This window comes from Euprymna scolopes, chromosome 21 (genome assembly GCF_053919585.1).
Source record: "Euprymna scolopes isolate OS-2025 chromosome 21, ASM5391958v1, whole genome shotgun sequence".
Classification (NCBI taxonomy): domain Eukaryota; kingdom Metazoa; phylum Mollusca; class Cephalopoda; order Sepiida; family Sepiolidae; genus Euprymna; species Euprymna scolopes.
Window position 1 is genome coordinate 18,984,467 of NC_136502.1, and position 19,386 is coordinate 19,003,852.

The 19,386-nt window shown below is 34.4% G+C and overlaps 1 protein-coding gene across 1 annotated transcript in view; it reads left to right on the forward strand.

Moving 5' to 3' along the window:
• LOC145242039 (protocadherin gamma-A3-like) overlaps positions 1–19,386 on the forward strand; it is a 180,580-nt gene that overhangs the window by 126,101 nt on the left and 35,093 nt on the right. The window contains exon 2 of the mRNA XM_080104934.1: positions 16,378–18,861. Within this exon, the coding sequence (XP_079961060.1) occupies positions 16,417–18,861 (2,445 nt within the window). The 5' untranslated portion in view covers positions 16,378–16,416. The remainder of the gene's footprint in view (positions 1–16,377; positions 18,862–19,386) is intronic.

Consider the following 19,386-nt stretch of genomic DNA (forward strand, 5'->3'; position numbering starts at 1 on the left):
GGGATAATACGACCCTCGAAAAGTGCTTGGTCATCACCACTCCACATGGTGCAGAAAGCTGACAACACCACATGGTGCCCGTGCGGAGATTTTAGATGCTTAAATGCAAAAACAGTTCCAGATAGATATCCTATCCCCCATATCCATGACTTCGCCAATGGACTTCAAGGCGCCACAATTTTCTCCAAGCTGGACCTTGTAAAGGCATATTTTCAAATTTCAGTCGCAGAAGAAGACATTCATAAAACTGTACTGACCACACCATTTGGCCTTTACGAGTTCCTAAGGGTGCCTTTCGGGCTTAGAAACGCCTGTCAAACTTTCCAACGTTTGATTGACAAAGTTTTCAGAGGTATGCCGTTCATATCCACAGATGTGGACGACGTTTTAATCGCCAGCAGAAACCTCGAAGAACACCGCCTACACCTAGAACAAACTTTCGAAAAACTGTCACATTTCAGTCTGAAACTAAGCACCGATAAATGTGTTTTTGGCCACCAGGAAGTTCAATTTCTCGGACATTTAATCGACAAGGATGGAATCTCCCCTTTGCCTGAAAAAGTAAGTGCCATTTCAAATTTCCCTCTACCGATATCTGTCAGACAAGTACGCCGTTTTGTAGGCATAATTAACTATTACCAACGTTTTTTGCCTAACTGTTCTGTGTTACTCGCACCTTTAACGAACTTGTTAAAAAAACAAACCAAAAACCAACAGTTAGTTTTGGAAGGACCTGCACTACAGGCCTTCGAACAATCGAAAACTGCTTTGGTAAACTTCACCAAACTTACATATATCCAAGATAGCGATACAACGGAACTTACACTTACGACGGATGCATCGGAAATAGCAGTAGGAGCTGTCATTCACCAAATTTCTGACAACAAAATGACCCCTATTTCATTCTTCTCTGCCAAGTTAAACAAAGCGCAGACTAAATATAGCACTTTCTCGAGAGAGTTACTTGCAATTTACCTTGCAATTAAGCACTTTAAACATCTCCTCGAAGGCAGAAAATTTTCCATTTATACGGATCATAAGCCCCTAACATTTGCTCTACACACACATGTCGACAAATACGGTCCACAAGAAATTCGACATCTTGACTATATAGCTCAATATTCTACCGATATACGGTACGTAAAAGGGCATGGAAACGTTGTAGCTGACGCTTTATCTCGCGCAACAATTGCTTCTTTAAATTCCACTCCACTAAGTATGGAATTAATCGCACAAGAGAAATTAGCCGATACCACGCTCCCAGCTATAATGGACAAAACTTCACTGAAGCTAAAAGAAATGCCAATACCGTTCGGAACAACAAATTTCTATTGCGATGTTTCACAAAAACACCCTCGCCCTTATATTTCCCCCAGCCTCAGGCGACAAGTTTTCCATCACTTCCACAATTTGTCCCATCCAGGAAAACGCGCCACCGTGAAAATAATAGGGGAACGTTTTGTTTGGCTAAATATTAATACGGACATCCGTAGTTGGACTAAAACTTGCATTCTTTGCCAAAAAAACAAAGTTCACACGCACACAAAATCACCTTCAGGAACTTTCAGTGTACCAGATGCTAGGTTTACTCATGTTCATATAGATTTGGTTGGACCCTTGCCAACTTCAAAAGGACACACCCACGTCTTGTCGATAGATTCAGCAGATGGCCGACAGCAATACCAGTGAAAGACATATCAGCCGCAACAATAGCCAAAGCGATTTTACAAGATTGGATAACGATTTTTGGAATGCTCTCCATAATGACAACGGACAGGGGATCACAGTTTCAATCAACTCTTTTCGCTGAATTCAACCATTTTTTGTTGGGAACAAAGCACATTAAAGCTACTGCCTACCACCCTTATGCAAATGGTATGGTGGAACGGTTTCATAGACAATTAAAAGCATCTTTGGCTATGAACGAAAACAAAGCGGACTGGTCAGAAAATTTGCCACTCATTCTCCTAGCAATTCGCAACACTGTGAAGGAAGATTTGCAGAGCACACCTGCAGAATTAGTTTTCGGTTCAGCACTGATTTTACCGGGACAATTCTGCAAAAACAATACAGACATTTTCCCAACGACAACTTTTGTAACGGATTTAAAACATAAAATGTCACGATTAAAATTCACCCCAACCAAAAAGCCAGACATGAACATTTTTGTTCCAAGCAATATTCACACCTGTAAATACGTTTTTATCAAGAACGACGCAGTCAAAAAAACATTCTGTCCAAATTATTCCTGACCTTATTTAGTTCTCGACAGAAGTGAAAAGTACTTTACCATTTTAAAAAGAGATAAAAAAAAAGACACTATTGCAGTAGACAGACGTAAACATGCATTCATAGACGAAAAATTACAAATTTATCCTAGTCCAATACAAGGACATACACACTCACAAACTGACAATGAAATTACAAAAAACAACACACCACAAAAGACAACAAAAACAGATAGAAAAGTTCATTGGCCAAAACATTTCAAGCAACTTATTAAAAAATATATATATACATAAAAAAATATACATAAAAACGAAAAAACAAAAACGAAAAAACAAAAACGAAAAAACAAAAACGAAATACGTTCCTCTTGTATATATATATATATATATATATATATATATATATATATATATATATATATATATATATATATTTTCTCCTCAGGAGGGGGAGTCTTTTCGAACATAATTTTTTCCCCCTTTTGCCTTGGTTCGTCAACCAGACAAGTTCGCATTCACAGCTTGTGGCCTGAAGACACTTCCACGTGGCCGACTGCTACCATGCACGCGGTGCTTTACTGAGGTCAGCCCTCTCTCTCTTTCTTTTTCTACATACTGGACTGCCTTTTCTCTTTCCCCTTCTTTATTCCTCTTTTTCCACGTGCGTAGTCGGCAACGACTGAACTGAACACGTGTTCGACCTAAACCATTTAATTTCAACAGAAAATAAACAACATGCTTATTTTATTCAGCAACTGAGTTATTTTCCTTCCTTCCATTCATTTCATTATTTTCTTTTGTAGCGATTTAGGATTATTATATCCTGGTCCGCAACAAATACAACAGGAACATAATGAACTAGTTAATATAGCTCTTCTGCAATTTGATAGGCTGCAATCCTTTGGGGATTCCTTGAATTGGTCTTCGGCAATACTCTGATGAAAAGGCATCCCACTTCTCTTTAATTTTTGTCCAAAGTTTTTCAAGACTTGAAATTTTATCATTTCGTAGCTGTTGCTTTATGTAATGCCATACATTTTTGATATGATTGAGGTCTCGAGATTGTGCAGGCCAATCCAAACACAGAATATCATGCTCTTCAAGGAATCTCTTGACGTTTCCAGCTGTGTGAATGGGAACATTATTCTACATGAAGATGAGATTATCATTTAAATTCCGACCAAAGTAGGGTAGAAAATGCTCAGTCAACATATTAATCTACTTGGTCGAATTAATTCGACCTTGCAAGCAAACTATAGACCCTGCACCATTGACACTAATAACACCCCACACCAAACTGAACCTCCACCACCTTGAAGCGTTGAAACTGTGTACCTAGGATACAATTCTTTGTTCTTCCTTCGACAGATGTACTGCCTACCATCACTGCCTAGCCTATTGAACTTACTTTCGTTGCTAAAAATCACTTTCGACCAATATGAAGAGTCATGATCTTCATTGAATTTGACGAAGTCCAGAAAGTGATTTCTGTTCTTTACAGAAATCACTGGCTTGCATCTTGCAACACAGCCTGACAAATTAAATTCCTTTAGTCTGTTCTTAACTGTAGAAAGAGAGCATTTTTTAACAAGATTACATTGTTGTTGGATTTGGGGAACCGTTTTAAATCTGTTTCTGAGGCTGTGAATCTTGACAGCATTGTTTTCCCTGTAAGAAGTAACTCTAGAAGGATCAGCTTTAGAGGTATCATGAATACTGCCGGTGTTTTGATGCTTTTTTACAGTCATTCGTACTGTTTTCTCCTCACATTTCAATCTGTGGCCGATTTCTCGATTGGATCAATCAGAACGGTGGAGATTAATGAGCTCCTGACGATCACAAAGAGAAAATCGAGTTATATGGACTAAATGTAACGTTGTATAACCTGGAACAACAACAATTACGATTAGAGATGCTTTTTTGCCTAAAAGGTGGATATTTTAAGCTAGTTTTAAGTTTATTTGTTGCTGCGGAGTTTCTTTTTGCCTTCTCGATTTAAAGCTAATTTTTTTAAATTGAGGTGAGCACTAGGATACTTCAATTAAAAGTCAAATACGAACAGGTAAAATTATAGAGGAATAAAAGGCGAATCAAATGAGATATAGGTTGTTTAAACAGTTACATTCAATTTAGCTTCAATTTGCGGGTTTTGAAAAAAAATTACAAGTGCGGACTTTCTTTTTGGTGCTACTGTATATATATATATATATATATATATATATATATATATATATATATATATATATATATATATACTAGCAAAGTCCCGACCTTAACATTTGACTTTGACCTTGAAAAATAGTGTGCACCAATCTTAGGTCGGAGACCATCATTATGTTAGGTTTGGTCATGATCGGTTTAGTAATGTGAGCTGTAGGAGAGTATATAAACATAAACTATAACCTTGGCTTTTGACCTGAACTTTGAAAAATGGTGTGCACTATCCCTAGCTGGGGGACCATCATCATGCCAGGTTTGATCATGATCTGTTCAGTGGTTTGGGCTGCAGGATAGCTGTACACACATACATACACACATACGCATTTAGGCAGCATGTCTGGTTGAAAACTACAGAGTTCTCTCTTTTTCTGATCTTTCTGCTGATCCTCTCAATTTGTTGAGCATTTCTGTTGGTCTCTAGTGACAAACTGTATAGTATGTAGCCGAGTGATTCTGTGTCGGTAATTTTTCCTCAAGGGCTTCCAATCCATGATGATCATCAGGAGTAGTTAAAGAGGCTTTTTTCTGTTGTTTTTATAGAGATAATTTATCTTATTCTTATTTTTATTTGTTTTATTTTATTCATTTATTTATTTATTTTAACTTTATAAGGGAGAGAAGGATAAGAATAGTAACCGTTGTGTAAATTTTAATTGAAAATTGATAGAAACGTATATATATATATATATATATATATATATATATATATATATATATATATATTAGCAAAGACACCCGAATGATGATTATTGAATATTTTACACTTCCATATTTTTATTTTCATCGAAATCAGTGAAATTTTTCAATCAAATCGATTGATTGCCTACTCTAGTTGGAGACACATTCTGGTGCACTAGGAGGAAGCTTCACATGCCTCCTCACAGTGATGTAATTTGCATTGCATTGTAGAGGGCCTACTGTTAATTTTATAAAATTATTTTTTTTTTAATATAATGGCTTCAATTAAAGTTTAAAATGCAAAAGTCAAATATCATGATTCAATTGTGCTTTAAACAGAAACATTCATTTCAGAAACATCTCTGTCATATCAAAGCACATACTGGTTGTGAGCTAATAAAACTTCTCAAATGCACTTGTGATGTTAGGCTGTATAAGGTGTTAATTTTGATCGAACTTGCCTGTTCATTTTTTCATCAGATTTTTCAATTTTTGATATTTGACTTTTTTCATTTTAAACTTAAATTCAAGCATGAGAGAGAGAGAGAGAGAGAGAGAGAGAGAGAGAGAGAGAGAGAGAGAGAGAGAGAGAGATTAGATACAAGATAATCATTTACATACTTTCCAAGAATTCAACATAAAGAACAATTTCATATATGATCGTTTCTGAGACGATATGGGATTTATTTATATTATCCCTGAGTGGCTTCCGGGCCTTGATAAGTGGTGATCACTGTAAAAAAAAAAAAAAAAAAGTATCATATGTACAGGATGTTAACATTCAGATCTAAGTTAATATACAGCATCATTACCAATATGAAGACATTAAACAGTTCTGCATCAAATTAGAAACTTATAAAGCCAGTATATCAAACATACAATAGGGCACAACAAGGAAAACGAATATTGTTCTTTATTACAGGTATACGTAAAAACAATAATATTTTAGCAATTACTAAGATTTTCTGGTGAGAAATATTTCTAAACTATAATTATATATTATCAATTTTTAGCAGGTAATGTAATAAGATTCAAATAAGAATTTTAACTCTGCAATAGAAACAAATGAATGCTCCTTCAATAAGTAACCCTAACTAGCTTATAGGCAATAGGTATTAATTTAAATATACTTATGGTTTTAAATACATATTTTTTTTAAATCCAGTAATAAAACGAAATACCCAACAGTTTAATAATAAATGATACGATTGCTTCCCCCAAAACAAGATGGCCGCCCCAAAATATGAAATACATTTAAGATATATACAGAATTAGTTTTGTATCCACAACTTAAATAAGCCTGTGCCGATTTAAAACCTTAGTTAACATAAAGATATAACAGTTATTAGTTTAAAATAGAATAAAATAGTTTTATATAAATTTTTTATATAAATAGAAATATACTATTTAAACCCATACAGAAATAAGGATATGAATAACTTTTCCCATGAAACAAAGATGGCAGCCTAGTAAGTAAATGCACAATGTGATTTCTTCTACACGTTTCATTTTCAACATTACATGGCCATGCTTCTTTCTTTCTAATGAAAACTTCTGTTTTTTCTGCTGAGTAAACGTAAGGAAAAATTCAGTGTTAACATACATATATTGATTGTTCCACGAAAACGAAACGGATCTGTAAATAAATATAGCGATGTTTAGTATGTTAAAAGAATGATCGTTAAGATAAATAAAACCTTGGAACTTGGAATGTAGCAAAATTGTTATTAATTTATTAATGCTCCGCGGTTATATTCAATAAGCATAGAGCTTCTAAACAGAAAAAGGATTGGTATACACAAAAAATGAAATATAATTGCAAAAGTGTATTTTCCCCAAAACTTTATATATATATATATATATATATATATATATATATATATATATATATATATATTTTTTTTTTTACACAGTGATCACCACTTATCAAGGCCCGGAAGCCACTCAGGGATAAGGGTTATTGCAAGTACATTACATTAGTTGGAGATTTGATGAAGTGTTTACTTAAGGGGGCGGTTCATTAGGAATTTGTTAACGTTGGACTTGAACACATTCAAGTTGTAGTTCGGTGGGAAGCAGGCAGACGGAACAGAGTTCCACAGGCGTGCAGTTCTAAGAAAGAAGCTTTGTTCATGGAATCCGCATTTTGATTTAGGCACAGATATAGAGTGGGGGAAATTTTTCACAGTGGATTCAGCTAGACAGGTGTTTTTCGTGAAAGATCGGCGAGGGGGGACCAGAGATTGGAGTTCAGACGAGCACCTGCCATGTAAATAACGATAAAACAAGGATAGGCTCGCAACGTCTTTTCTGTGGGAGAGAGGTTGCAGGGTAGAGAAAAGGGCATCCCCCACTAAGCCACGAAGTCTATTTTGTACTCTGTCAAGGCAGGATAGGCTGTTTTTAGCAGCTCTTGCCCAGATATGGCAACAGTATATATATATATATATATATATATCTTGCCCAGATATGGCAACAGTATATATATATATATATATATATATATATATATATATATATATATATATATATATATATATATATATAAGAAGGTGGTTCCAAATATATATATATATATAAGAAGGTGGTTCAATATATATATATATATATATATATATAATTATATATATATATATATATAATTATATATATATATATATATATATATATAAATTTTGATTGGTTTAATTAATACGTTTGATATTTATAATTTACAAACAGGGTTTTATGGGTTCCTGGGTATCCTGATTTCCGTAGATTACAGAAAAACAAAGTAAAACTATGTTCTGAAAATTTTGAGGTGAGGATTGATAATTTGTATTATTTAGACTACTGTTCTCATCTTCGATATTATTCTTACAATGTTTTGGGTGATGTAACTTCTGTCCTTTTTCATGTTTATATTGCCGAATTCAAGAATCTGTACAAAATTTCAAATAGAACTCTTTATTTAATCCATGGGGGTAGCTTGTTCTCAATTCGTCAGCCATGACTGGGTAGAAGTTTTAAGTAATTTGTAATTGTATTCTTAGTATCGCACACACTGGGATTGAACCCTCAACCCCCAGAAGACTGTCACTTAGAACCGATTATGACTTAGCACTTTATCTGTTACGCCATGGCATAACAGACAGTGTTAAGTCATAACCAACCCTGTGGATTGACTAAAGGGTCTCATTCGAAATTCCATACAGATTTCACAGTTTCACAAAAAAGATTCATAAATTCAACAAGATACATTTGAAGAAGGTCAAAGGTTAAAGCAGTGAAAATGTTGTGAAAATAACGTCCAAGATGAAAATTGTAGTTTTAATAATCCTCAATCTACAAAAGTAAAACTTAGACAATTTCTTTAATATTGTAATTTGATATGCTTACATTTATTTTAGGATAAAATCAAAGAAAAGAATACTTATTCCCTGAGTGAGGTTAGAACTCACAACCTCTGTCTCTTAGTAAGACATGTTAACTGGTCAAGCTACTATGGAAATTAAAATTGGTGACTTTGTTAACTACATAAACCAAAACCAGTGACTGGTGCTGCTTTAACTGGAGTTCTTTCTCTCTTCACTCTTTTTTTTTTTATTCCTCTCTCTTTCTCTCTTTCTCTATTTCACACCCATTTTTCTTCTGTTTCTTTATCTTTCTTTTAGTCGAATGTGAGCGAGCCGTTTATCAAAAATGAAGGATAAGAGAGGCGATTAGCCAACAACAATGTTTGAAATATCATTTACTACTGGTAAATATAATAAAAGTAGCTCATTCCTAGTGTTATGGATGACAGTAGGAGGACTTCTGAATATGAGAGTTAAAGCTCCCCTGTTTTCCTTTATTTAAGATTAATAAAAAATTAGATATCAATTAGGATGTGCTGATAGCCAACAATGACACCATTGTGAAAGTTGCCTTTGCATTAGAAGCCACTGAGAAGTAACGCTTCCCACTTTTTGCTAAAATTTTTGAGACACTAATTAATCACGCACTTGTTCACCACCTTGCAAAAGCTAATCTTCTTTCTGACAAACAGTATGGATTTAGGTAATGTCGTTCCACTGCAGATATTTTAACAGTCATCTCTGAACTCATATACAATGCACGAGATAAGGTGGGCAAAGGCAGGGCTGTAGCCTTCGATATATTCAAGGCCTTTGACAAAGTCTGGCATGAAGCGCTGCTAATGTAAAAAATTAAATCATATGGTATAACAAGACGAATACTAAATATAATTAGATACTTTTTAGACAATAGGACCATCCAGATTGTCATTGATGGACGTTCATCCAAGCAGCATAACATTAATGCGGGAGTGCCTCAGGAGTCGATCATTGGACCACTATTATTTCTGCTATTCATCAATGACCTCTTTGATAATATTGTGTCTGAGATGGGTATATTTACTGATGATACAACGCGTTATAACATGCATAAGGAAAGAGCAGATGTACACAAATCTAAGACAATGGCTGAATCATTAGAAAATGATCTCCAGACAGTAGAATGGAGCCGTAAATGAATGGTAACATTTAATGCTTGTAAGACTAAGCTACTCTCCTTTAACAATTACAAGAAGCCTCTCCAACCACCGATTACCATAACAAATAATACCCTACTTGAGAATTCTTTCTTCAAACTCCTCAGCTTAATATTCACAGGAAATATGAACAGGAACAAATACATTGAGGACATTGTGAAGGCTGCTGCAAGGAAAGTGGGCTCCCTCTATGGTGCTAGAAAACTAATTACACATGAAAGTATCCTGTACCTCTACAAAGCCATCATTCGCCCATGCATGGAGTATTGTTGCCACATCTGGGCTGCTGCATCTACCACTAGTTTCTCCCTCTTGGATAGGGTCCAAAAAAGGGTCTCCAATCTAATAGGTTCTACTTTTTGTCACTTAGGCTCCAACCCCTGTCCCATCGCTGCAATGTTGCATCCCTATGCTTGTTTTATAAGTATTTTAATGGAATGTGCTCTGATGAACTCATGACACTTGTGCCCCTTTGACGTACATGCTCCTGACAAACCTGCTTAGCAGCAAAATCACACCCATTCACTGTTGAGGTCCCTAAATGACAGAAAGCTTTTTATTCTAATAGCTTCTTTCTTAGAACAGCTAGACATTGTAATTCCGTTCCTGCTACCAGCTTCCCCAACTATACTGATACGCAGAAGTTTAAATGTAACATAAACCAATACCTTGTTAATCTTTCCTAAGCATGGTTCCAATTAGTAGCCCTCTACGTACAATGCCTTGTTTGGAATGAAGGTGAGTAAAAAAAACAAAAAAACGAGGAAAAGGCCGATCATGTGATGGACAAACACTCTGCACAAAGACCAACATTCACTGGACCAAGACTGTGATCATGTAAATTGGAGACCAAACTGTATAATGGCGAATCCAGCCTTAGCTCGGGATTAATGCATAAGAAAAAGAGAAAGAAAAATTAGGATTAAAATCGGTCGAAAATACACTTGGGAAGGGCACAGACAAGTATTTTCATTATATGACTGATGAGACAGGTTTAATTATTATCTTGAAGCAAAGAAACTATTGATCACAAAGGCACAGAGAAAATACGACTTCAATTTTATATAGAAGATAAATATCTTATATCATCTCAAGTAGTTGAGCACTCTGTCAGTGTAACTCTCCATATCAGAAATGGGTTCATTTTAATTTATTTTTCAGTTGCATTTATATGAGTTACAAGTTAGTTAGTTTTGCAACCTATTGTTAAATATTGACCGGACAACGCCGGGTAACCTAGTCCATTATTATTATTATAAAAATAAAACAATTAGATTTTAGAAAATGTTTATTTACAGCTTGGAATATTTAGTTGGAATATATATATACCATGCTCCAGTCGAATGATTGCTTTAGCGAAACAATAAATTCAGAACTAACAGAGTGCCAATTATTTTAGTGAATATTAACTCTGTCCTTGTAGAATTGAGTACTATTTTATTAGACTAATTTGTATGAATCAATCAATTTAGTTTAGCCCAGGGAGCGAATTGTTCTGGCGTTCCCTCTATTTCCTTCATCAGTATTTTTGCCTGATGAGATCAATAATGATTGAAACGGTCTGCACATCATAGCAAGATATCACTATATTTACATAAAGAAAACACACACACACACACACACACACACACACACACACACACACACACACACACACACACACACACACACACACACACACACACACACACACACGCGCACACACACAGAAAGTCATGATACACATGTGTGCATTTAATATTTGAAAAAGAGAAATTATTATTAAAAGAAGACAATTTAATTCTTTTGGCTGTGTTAGATTCGCCACAGTTTCTATTATCTGGGGAATAAAATAGAAAATAAATAAGTTAAAAATAGACGGGCATAAATTAATTTATATATATAAATATTAAATCTTACACTTACATATGGTATATTAGTGTACACCCTCGAATATTGTCTTCTAATCTCTTTCTTTGTCTGCTCCCCCACCTTCTTCCTCCGTGTACAATTCAAGGAGGGAGAAAGGGGAGAAGCAGAAACCTTGTTTTCCTCTACTTTACATATGGTCATTAATTATGACTTAGCACTTTGTTTGTGTTATGTTTATGGGAAAAGTTATTCATATCCTTATTTCTGTATGGGTTTAAATACTATATTTCTATTCGGTTTTTAGTTACAAAATATTATATAAAACGATTTTATTCTATTTAAACTAATAAATGTAATATATCTACCTTCAAAGACAGTTCAACGAACGGGACATATAACATCTTATCAACAAACATTTCCTTAACAACAAAGAGACGGAACATCTGGGGAATAATATCCTGCCAAAGAGGAAAACATTACCTTCATTTATCCGGTATCTTGGTTGACGAACTGGCTAAAGTTGAACTGCACATTCCTTCCAAAAAAGTGACCAAAAGTCTCCAGTTATATTCTCAAACAGCTTTTATTCCAAATGTTTTCCTGCTTTAGATCCTGCATTTCCTCCATACAGGGCCATTACAGTTTCTGTCTCCAATGCTCCAACTCTCTACATCTGTCTAGCCCTCTCTCTAGCTCTCTTCTCTTTTATATTCTAACTTTGCTTGTATATATTCAAACTAATCCTTGCTATAACGTAATTAAACTCAGATTGTTTAACATGTGACTTTGAATCACGTTTTCCATCTGTTATTTTAAAACCAATTTTGTTCGAGTATTTTAACACTCAACTCCCAAGACCGCATTCCTGGTTTGAAAAAAACTATTTTGTTTATGTCGATCACATCCTTTCCTTGTTATTGTTTCTAAGTTAACTTAAATATTTTACTAAACATTGTTTCAAAACATTCTCTCTGCATACTTTTTCTACATAGCAGTTTAAAATAGTAATAATGTTCGTATCTAACATTTTATTTATTTATTTATTTATTTGCAAACTATTATCCTCATCTTCTAGTTGTTGTTTCACGATGCTTCGGCCAATTATTCTGGCATTCGTCAGTTGGTAAACCATGATGGGATATGAATACTGAGTCTCTTAACTGTATATCCTATGTATTCATATCCTGTCATGGTTTACCACCTGACGAAGGCCATAGGAATAGTTGGCCGAAACGTTATAAAACAAGTAGAAGATGAGACTAATAGTCTGAAAATCAATAAATCTAATATATAAACGGCTATATGTCTGTCTGTTGATCCGTCCGTCTGTCTCCATATTTTCAAACTCTATCTCCCCCGAAACTAAAAGTCATAGAGCAGCGCTAGGAGCCTCAAATGATTGAAATTTTACCCGCCATTCTTTTATGGATCTTTAGCTGGTTAAACGTGTTTTTAAGGAGTCAAAATTGAAAAAAAAAATCGTTAGACATTTTGTACATTCATCTTAGTTTATTTTTAATTTTTAATTTTTAATCAGTTCATATGCGTGTCACGTTGGTATAGTGGTAACGTCACCAACTTTGAATGCTACAGTTTCGATTCTAGCTGATGGCACCTAAATACTTTTTTTTTTACTTTTGAAATAACGACTCTATAATATTATATATGAAATCTGGACAAATTAAAATATGATATTTAAGCGCATTTTATGCTCAGGCGAAACCGCCCCCCCTCTCCCCGCTAGTAAATAAATGTATAAATTACTTATCTTTAAAGGATTCAAATAATAAAAATATCTAACATTTTACGTTTTAATCATAATAGTCGATTTTCCTAAATCGAATATCAGCAAGGCAACCTGCTGTCGCCCGGCATAATCTAACAGAGGGAGAGAGATATTTTAATCTAAAGATGTTACACACACTATTTAACTTCTAATTATTTTTTTATGGTTCTCACATTAATAAAACATGAATAAAACAAACATTATGACGCGTGTTTCGCAATTCTTGAGATTGGGATTCATAATTCGGATTATTCTGACTATTAGCCTCATCTTTGTCATTATATTCATAATGTTTCAGCCGAAGTAACCTCCGACCTGCTTCATATACATCTGTTGGAAATTCAGAACCTTCTGAAAACGAGAAAAATTTATAGCAAACTCAGATACCAGGCTGGAATTCCAAACTGTACCTTTTATTTCATCCACATGCACCCATGGTCTAACTGTTAAAAACTTTGCTTAACAATCAGTTCTACATTACAATATTCTGGAGGTTGATAAACTAATCTTTCTTAAATGCGATTAAAACTTCTATTTATTCTGTCTTTTAGTCCTCACATTCCATGAATGATGTTTCTGACAAAGGGGGAAGAATTACTGTTTACTGGATAAGATGTCTGAGTGGGCGGGTTGTGGAGATTTTCAATTCGTCAGTCAACTGTCAATACATCCATCTTAGTAACCTATATCCTCGAGTGCACTTTTGGCCTGAATAATATGAAAAACAGACAAATTCCCTTTGTAAACCATGTTTAAGATGCATGTATTTTTTATAGAAAAATCATAAATTTTTATCTTATCTTGACATTTTTCTCATTAATTTTGGATGATAAGAAAAGCGATCATCAGAGAAAAATAAATTAAATGTTAACACGAGGTACACAGAGATCTATGTGAGTCATGCAGGGTGAGGGTCTTCCTCCTTAAAAGAGACAATGCCATTCACGTAAAAAAGAGACAATGCCATTCACGTAATTGTCAATAAAGTTCAAAGTCCTTTCTGCAATTCAACTATATTTTGTACAAATAAACTTCACTCTATGTCTGACTTGTCCACCAAGTCTCAGTCATGAAAATCAGGTAGATTTTGTCTTTTGTTATTCAATGCTATACAGTGACACTTTGGTGATTGTATTACCAATAGGAGATGTAATCCGGATTGGGCTTCACATACACTGGACCGTCATCCTCTCTCAGATTCTTATCTGTATCCCCTTCCAAACGATTGCCACTTATGAAATCTATACTTATATAATTTTTTTTTTGTATATTGATATTTATATTAAAAACCTTTTTTTGTATTTATTTAAAAAGAAAATACAACTTTGTTATATATGTGTCATGGAATTGCATTCATCTGCAAAAGATCTAGCTAATTTGCATATTCTTTTAAACATTCATTTTAATTAATTCCCTATTAGGTTTTTCAGTTTTCTTATGCGATGAATATCTTTAGTTAACTATTACATGTAATTATATTCATGCAAATATTTTACATGATTTATACTTGCGTAATATTTGTGTAAAAAGGTTATAGTAAACACAAAACTCTTTCTACGTATATTTATGTATGTCACTGTATCCCTCTTTCCATATATATTTATGTATGCCATATATATTTGTTTAAAAAATGTTGCCTACCAAACTCCTCTGTCAGGTTTTGGTTTATAGACATGAAACTTAATGTATAAGGTATTCGAACCCATGCAAAACTTTATATTTGTGTTTTAGCCGGGAAAATCGGTGCAAAAGTGTAAAAATGAAAGAAATGAAATTTGCCAGGTGAAGGTCGAACGACAGCATTACGAATATGCATGCATTACGTAATAGCTATTAGTTCATGTTTTGCAGCAAACATGTCTTCATAGCTCAGGCATTAACGTCAAAGGAAAAAGTAAATTGTAAGCTAAACGTTTTGATTTCGATTCAAGGTGGCACATAAGTAATTTTTTAAAAACTTTTTAAATCATTACTATATACTGAGTCGAATATAATATAATAAATACGAAATCTGCATTAATCAAAATATCATATTTAAGTGTATTTTACGACCAACCTGCTAGTCGTAAATAAAATTCAAAATCCTTTCTGCTATCCAACCATATTTGGTACAAATGAACTTCAATCTATGTCTTACTTGTCCACCATGTTGCAGTAATGAATGTTCAACAGTTTTTTTCTTTTATCACTGTTCAATGCTAAATACACATGTAATAAAACACACAAAAGGTTCAATAACTCTAATGCACTCCTCTTTTGCCTGATTTGATCATTCAGCAATAGTCTGGAGATTGTTTATTGTTTTGATAGACTTTCTCTTTGAGCTAGCACACAGCTAAAAACATCTGGGGCAAGATCCGGTAAGTGTAAAGACTATTCAAGATTATATCACCAACTGATGAGACTATCACTAAAGTATCCCTGTTAGACATTCATGATCATGATTGAAAACATAGACTGAAGGTTATTCCATGAGATTGCCGAAAAGTTTGTGAATTTTAGTAACAATTCTGTGGATGAAATGTAGTCACCTTTTCATAAATAAATTGTTTTATCATTTGGAGATATACAAATAAAAATTAAATGAGAATATCATGTGGAGATTTACAAATAAAAATTAAGTTAGAGTATCATGTGGAGATTTAATAATAAAAATTAAGTGAGAGTATTATGTGGAGATTTAAAAATAAAAATTAAGTTAGAGTATCATGTGGAGATTTAAAAATAAAAATTGAGTGAGAGTATCATGTGGAGATTTAATAATAAAAATTAAATGAGAGTATCATGTGGAAATTTAAAAATAAAAATTAAGTGAGAGTATCATGTGGAGATTTAATAATAAAAATTAAATGAGAGTATCATGTGGAAATTTAATGATAAAAATTTAATGAGAGTATCATGTGGAAATTTAATAATAAAAATAAGGTGAGAATATCATTTGTAGATTTAATAATAAAAATTAAATGAAAATATCACGTGGAGATTTAATAATAAAAATTTAATGAGAGAATTGAATCAAAATTAAATGTTTTCTATTCTTTTACAACAGTAACTACATGTTTTTACATTTCTTTTTTCTTTAGATCCAAGAACTAAGGAGCAACATTTTCTTCTAAACCACAATGAAACTGTTTCTCTCAACTGAACAAGTCACGTGGTTTATACTCTTTCTATTTCAACTGTTGGTCATGAAGACTTCTCAAGCTGTAGACCTTACCTATTATGTAGAAGAAGGCAAAAGTCCTGGAACTTACTTAGGGGACATTGCTACCGATATACATTTAGTAGACCTTGTGCAACCTGAAGAATACCACCTTGTCTCATTCAGTCAGCTTAAACAAGATATGATGGGAAGTTCCCAGCTGTTCCACGTTTCCAAGAAAACAGGTAAACTTTATACGGCTCAAACACTTGATGCGGAATTCATATGCGAACAAGACACAGAGTGTGTGAAGAGGATGGATGTCGCGATTCAAAAGGATTCAACGTTTATCAAACTGATAGAAATTAAAGTGATTGTGAGAGATGTCAATGATCATCAACCGGAATTTCCTTACAAGCAAATTGAGCTGCAGTTTTTGGAAAGTGATCGGATTGGATTGAGAAAACCAATCCCAAATGCTGTAGATAAAGACGTCGGCATTTCTAATTCCTTGGTCACATATAAATTAAAAAAGGCCCCAGGTGAACCGTTTAAACTCTCAGCGCAGACATGCGTTGACGGAACGTCAGAACTTGGTATTGAACTAGAAGATCTTTTGGACAGGGAGAAAAAAGAATTATATGAGTTGCAGGTGATTGCGACGGACAGTGGATTCCCGCCGAAAAAAAGCCTCCTTTTCATTCAGATCTCAGTGTTAGATGTTAATGATAATTCCCCAGCTTTTAAGCAAGAATTGATCAACGTTACAATTGTCAACCAGCCAAGTGAACTTTCACCAATTGCAAATGTATTTGCAAAGGATGCAGATATGGGTGAAAATGGACAAGTTTCGTACCATTTCAGTTCAAAAACATCCGGTGTTGTGAGGAGCCATTTCCATCTGAATGTTATGACTGGTGAGATTTTCTTACGCCGGAAGTTTATCTGGGGCCAGGATCTGCTGCATAAGATCTATGTAAAAGCATCGGATGGAGACACGTTTCCTTTAAGCTCCATAGCCATGGTGCTGGTAAATGTCATCAATATTCAAAACCATCCGCCAAGCGTGGCACTAAACTTTTTCTTGCCATCGACTGGGAGGAAAATAAACATTTCAGAAGATGTGTCAGTTGGTACTTTTGTTGCCTACGTGAAGGTCACCGATCACGATGCTGCTGAAAATGGAGAGGTCAGCTGTGACCTTTACGATGATCACTTCAAACTTCAAAGTTTAGGCGATAAAAAATTTAAAGTAGTTGTTAAAACACCATTGGATAGGGAAATGGCAGATCACCATGACATTATTATCGGCTGTAAGGACAAAGGATCTCCGCCTCTTTACACGGAACGTAGGTTCTATGTAAAGGTAACTGATGTCAATGATGTAGCACCACAGTTTCCGACTAAGCTTTTTAATTTCTGGATTTACGAGAACCAAAAAGCTAAACTTCCTATTGGTTCAATAAAAGCTACTGATCCGGATTTGGGATCTGGCGGACAACTTTCGTATTCTCTCATAACTAATAGCAAACAATTTTTACCGTTCCAAATATCAAATAACCGAGTGATTTCCACCATTAACTCTTTAGACCACGAGTTAAAAAACATTTATAAATTTCAAGTTCTGGCTCAAGATAATGGGTCGCCTTCTCTGAACAATACCGTAAACGTCACAGTTGAGGTAAGAGACGAAAACGACAATGCCCCTTATTTTACATTCCCCGGAATCAACCCTTTTAATATGAACGTTGAATACCTGCCTCAGTACACAAAAAATATATCAGTTCTGAAAGCGGCTGATAGTGACAGTGGCGAAAATGCATTTATCACGTTTGAGCTGGTGAACGGGGATGACAAGGATCTTTTCACTATTAACAATTATACTGGACTTTTATTCTTTAGTCGAGAGGCTGGACCATTGGATGCTGGATCCTACGAGCTAGAATTTGTTGCCAGAGACAATGGGACTCCAGTTCTGTCAGCCATGACAACAGTTGTTTTAAGTCTCACAGTTAGCAATAAAACAGTTGAAATATCGAACTCTGTCCAGATTCAAACAAGCAATTTCTTGCAACCCAATCTATTAATCACCATAATTTTAATCTCCGTAACTGTTATATTGGTGGTTGCGGCCTGCATATCTATCTTTGTGATCCAGTTCAATAATCACCAAAACACTCCACACGGGGACAAAGGAAATTCTTCAAAACGGTGTACAGGCGAAATCCGGCGTTTGTTGTGCCCTTTTTACCAGCCGCCCCCCTGGGATGATGTGCCCGTCACTGTGGCTGTTAAGCCAGATACAATCAAGGATCCGACAGTGGCAGAGAAACACTGTCAACTTGTCGAAGAGATAAAAAGTAAGATGATAGTTTCCAGTGTGGTAACGACAAAGGAACCTGTATCATTGGACGTTTTAGATCAGGTACGTTCACATATTTATCATATCCTTTGTTTATGTGGCTGCATATCCAATAAATGGTCTCGCCATTTTGTATTGATGTGATTGAAGCATGTTTGTTTGCTATTAGTAATATCTAAAAGCATGACACAAAATACACTTTGTTTTTTTTCTTCTTTGCTTTGTTCGCTTATACTAATAGATTCTGATTCAGTTTGTTTGTTTTGTGCCTAGAAATTTATGCTCAATTAAGTGTTCCTTTAGACGTTATCGATTTTCATCTATCATTATTATAATAATAACTAGAATAATACCTGTCACAGAATGGGTATCAGAAAATTAAAATAACTGATTCTCTCTCTCTCTCCCTCTCTCTCTCCCTCTCTTTCTTTCTTTTATATATATATATATATATATATATATATATATATATATATATATATATATATATATATGTATATAATGTTAAAAGTCCACGTATGCTTCTAGGATAGTGATTTAAAGGTTATGAGGGGTTTTTGAAGCATGAAAAACGATGTTACTTTTTGT